The 3,237-nt window shown below is 37.5% G+C and overlaps 1 protein-coding gene across 1 annotated transcript; it reads right to left on the minus strand.

Annotated features, from left to right (window-relative positions):
• Window positions 1-744: 744 nt before the first annotated feature.
• On the minus strand, window positions 745-2,241 carry LOC118050987 (pentatricopeptide repeat-containing protein At4g21065). The gene has a single exon (XM_035061482.1). It carries the CDS (start codon window positions 2,239-2,241, stop codon window positions 745-747), a length of 1,497 nt encoding a protein of 498 aa, XP_034917373.1.
• Between the last annotated feature and the right edge of the window lie 996 nt (window positions 2,242-3,237).

Genomic DNA, 3,237 nt, shown 5'->3' on the forward strand with positions numbered 1-3,237 from the left:
CCAACGAGAACCTGCCAACAAGATTATGTTCCAAATTCCTCGTGAAGCATGGAATTTTCCGCTCTTCATTTTTCTGACACCAAGAATACTGTCCTAAACAACTTTTGTCCCCTTAGCAGTGTCATCTCTTCAGTTCCAAAAAAACGCGTTGAACTTTTTGCTCAATAGATATGATAACAAAAGCAGGAAGAATGAACTTAACGGGCCAGTAGTTTTGAATAATGAAAATAGCAGGTAGCAAACTGTAATTTTCTGGCAAAAGATAATAATTTAAATGCCTGCTACTGCAATCTGTTGGTGATCTAATCAATGAGGGCTTTAGAATCATCATGACTCAATTTACAGAGAAGAGGATCTTCGAAATACTTGTCTGGTAACCTTCCCATTATAAACCAGTAGATTTGGGGACTGAGAGAGAATAAAATTGTTGCATGGTGGAATTAACAGAGCTTCAATTGAACCTTCAGAACACCATGAGGTTATCAGCAAAGCGAAGATGTCTAACAGAGATTTTCTTACACAATGGGTGGTTGAGAAGACACCACCAGGTTCATATAAAGCAAAAATTTACCACCAGACGTCCACGTCCTCCCAGAAAAACTCAGGAGCTAAAGCAAGGCTACACTGTTTTCGCTTATATGAACTATTTAGCAAGAGCATCAACAGTGCAATTAGCTGAATAGTATCTGACAGAATCAAGTACTCGGTTGAACAGACTTAAGCTGCATAATAGTAAATGATGCTTCACAAGAAACTTAAGAGAGGCTCATCTGACCTCAAACTGGGATGCCTGCCCACAACGCTATTACCAGGTTCAGGTTTCTGAACTCCCCTCTTGCGCATTGTTTTTCTCACTCTCATAGCTTCATTCCACCGTCCTGCACTTGCATAAGTGTTTGCAAGAAGAACGTAGTCACTGCTGTGATCTGGTTCCAATTCCAAAAGCTGTTTCCTAACCTGCTTCCCGAGTTCAACATTCCCGTGCAACCTACAAGCAGCCAACAATGTTCTCCACACAATGGCATTGCACTGCATTGGCATATTACTTATTAATCGATAAGCCTCCTCAACGAAACCAGCTCGACCCAAAATATCCACCATGCACCCATAGTGCTTTATTGTTGGTTGGATATGGTACTCTTTCTTCATAAGATCAAAAAATCTCCATCCTTTATCAACCATCCCTCCATGGCTGCAAGCAGACAAAACCACCAAGAAAGTAATATCATCTGGTGCCCAGAGCTTTTGTTCTAGCATATTGGAAAAGAGAACCAATGCCTCATTTGCATAGCCATGACTTGCCAGTCCCAAAATCATCGTATTCCATGTTACTGTATTCTTCTTGTTCATCCCATTGAATATCTCAAACGCTTCTTCAAGAGCTCCACACTTCGCATACATATCAAGGAGTGAATTATTAACCTCTGTAGTCCACCCATGACCAATATTGCTAATACAAGAATGAACCCATCTCCCAAAATCTAACGCACCCAATGCAGAACATGCGGAGAGGATCACAACGAATGTGGCCTCGTCAGGCTCCTTGCCGAATTTCAACATCCTTGAGAACATGTCAAGTGCTTCATTGAACTTACCACAAGAGACATGACAATCAATTATAATATTCCATGCCACTAATTCTGGGTTGGGAATTTCTTCAAACAGTTGGCGGGATGCTTCTATTTCCTTAAACGAGCCATACATATGAACAAGGGTGTTCCTAACAAAGACATGTGAATTAAGCCCCCGTTTCAACGTGCTGCAATGGATTAGTCTCCCCAACAAAACCAACCCTAACCGGCCACAAACCTTTAGCAAGAATGAGAAAGTGAAGCTGTCTGACACTAAACCTCTCTCTTGCATTCTTTTGTAGTAATCAAAAGCTTTTCGAGGGTCATTAGCCTTGCCAAAACCCCTAATCATCGTATTAAAAATAAAAGCATCGGGGTCACCAATCTTTTCAAAAACTGAAACAGCATAGTTCATATCTCCATGCTCTGCAGCAGCACAAAACACAATGACCTTGCCTACAACAAAACGGTTCTGCTCAAAGCCAAGTTGGATTACACGGGCATGGATTTGCTTCAAATCTTTCATACAAGAGCAGTTCTTCAAAAAGGTTATGACAGTTTCTTCCTTTGATATGGAAACAGTATTTATGGCTGAAATACGTGAACGAAAGGAACCCAATTGCAGGGCCTTCAAGTTCGATTTTAAGCGGCAAAGGTAGTTAATGATCATGGCAAAACAGTTGAAATTTAAGAAGACATGAATGATGAATATTAATCTGATGAACCAAAAGCTAGCTTCCAATCCTTCAAACGCAAATAAATTTCTTATAAGGTTAGTTACTAATTGCAGGTAGCATGGAGGGCTTGCCTTGAACTGATCCAAAAGATGAACTCGAGTCTCACTCACCAACCCGAAAGTACCACTAGCTGTTAAACCATAACAGAGCTAGCTTTGGAGACCAAGTTCTGTATAAAAAGAAAGACTTGCTTGTCCAGCCTAATACTTCGGATACTGTAAGAACTTCAAAATTAAACATGCTTGTGCTGTAATAATATTAGTATGGTAAATTTTCGGGAATTCCTATGCATTCTAATTCATATGCAAATATATGATCATTAGCAGAGATTTAAGTGGATCAACTTTCCCTCGTGATATGATTCTTGAGAGTGACCTTTCATCTTCTGAGAGCGACCTCGATGAATATATCAAAAATATATATTAAAAAAAAGAAGAAAAACTTTTTTGTGATGATAAAAAATAAAAATATTGATGTTTGACGTGGGACACCGATATTTCTATCCTTATTTGAGTACCGTGGGAAATAAAAAATAAAACTTACATCTGGAGATTTTTCAGTCGTTGTACTTTTTTATACGGAGTAATATGATTCAATTACCATCAAAGTAAAAATTTTAAAATTTTGTGTTCTGAGTCTTTTTTATTTTTTATTAATTTTTTTTTTTGTTATTATAAATTTCATTAAGAGAAAATTACTTTTAATAAATATAAAATAACATTTTAATAGAAAAGTTGTTGATATATGCTATGTTTATGTCAACACGTGAAAGATATTTAATTCAATTTCATGACTTGAATCATGAGTTTAATGAGTTAACTCATATTAACTCTCCTTGTTATTCAGGTTATATATTTATTATTTTTGTTTTTGGATTCGAGGAAACTTCACCTCCCGAAAACGTATTTTTGTGAGCTCAGATGAGTAGT

The sequence above is a fragment of the Populus alba genome, chromosome 15 (assembly GCF_005239225.2).
Source record: "Populus alba chromosome 15, ASM523922v2, whole genome shotgun sequence".
NCBI classification, from domain to species: domain Eukaryota; kingdom Viridiplantae; phylum Streptophyta; class Magnoliopsida; order Malpighiales; family Salicaceae; genus Populus; species Populus alba.

What these genes read in the sequence shown, in the direction of transcription:
- LOC118050987 (XM_035061482.1), bottom strand. Translation starts at nt 2,241, where the DNA reads ATGATCATTAACTACCTTTGCCGCTTAAAATCGAACTTGAAGGCCCTG.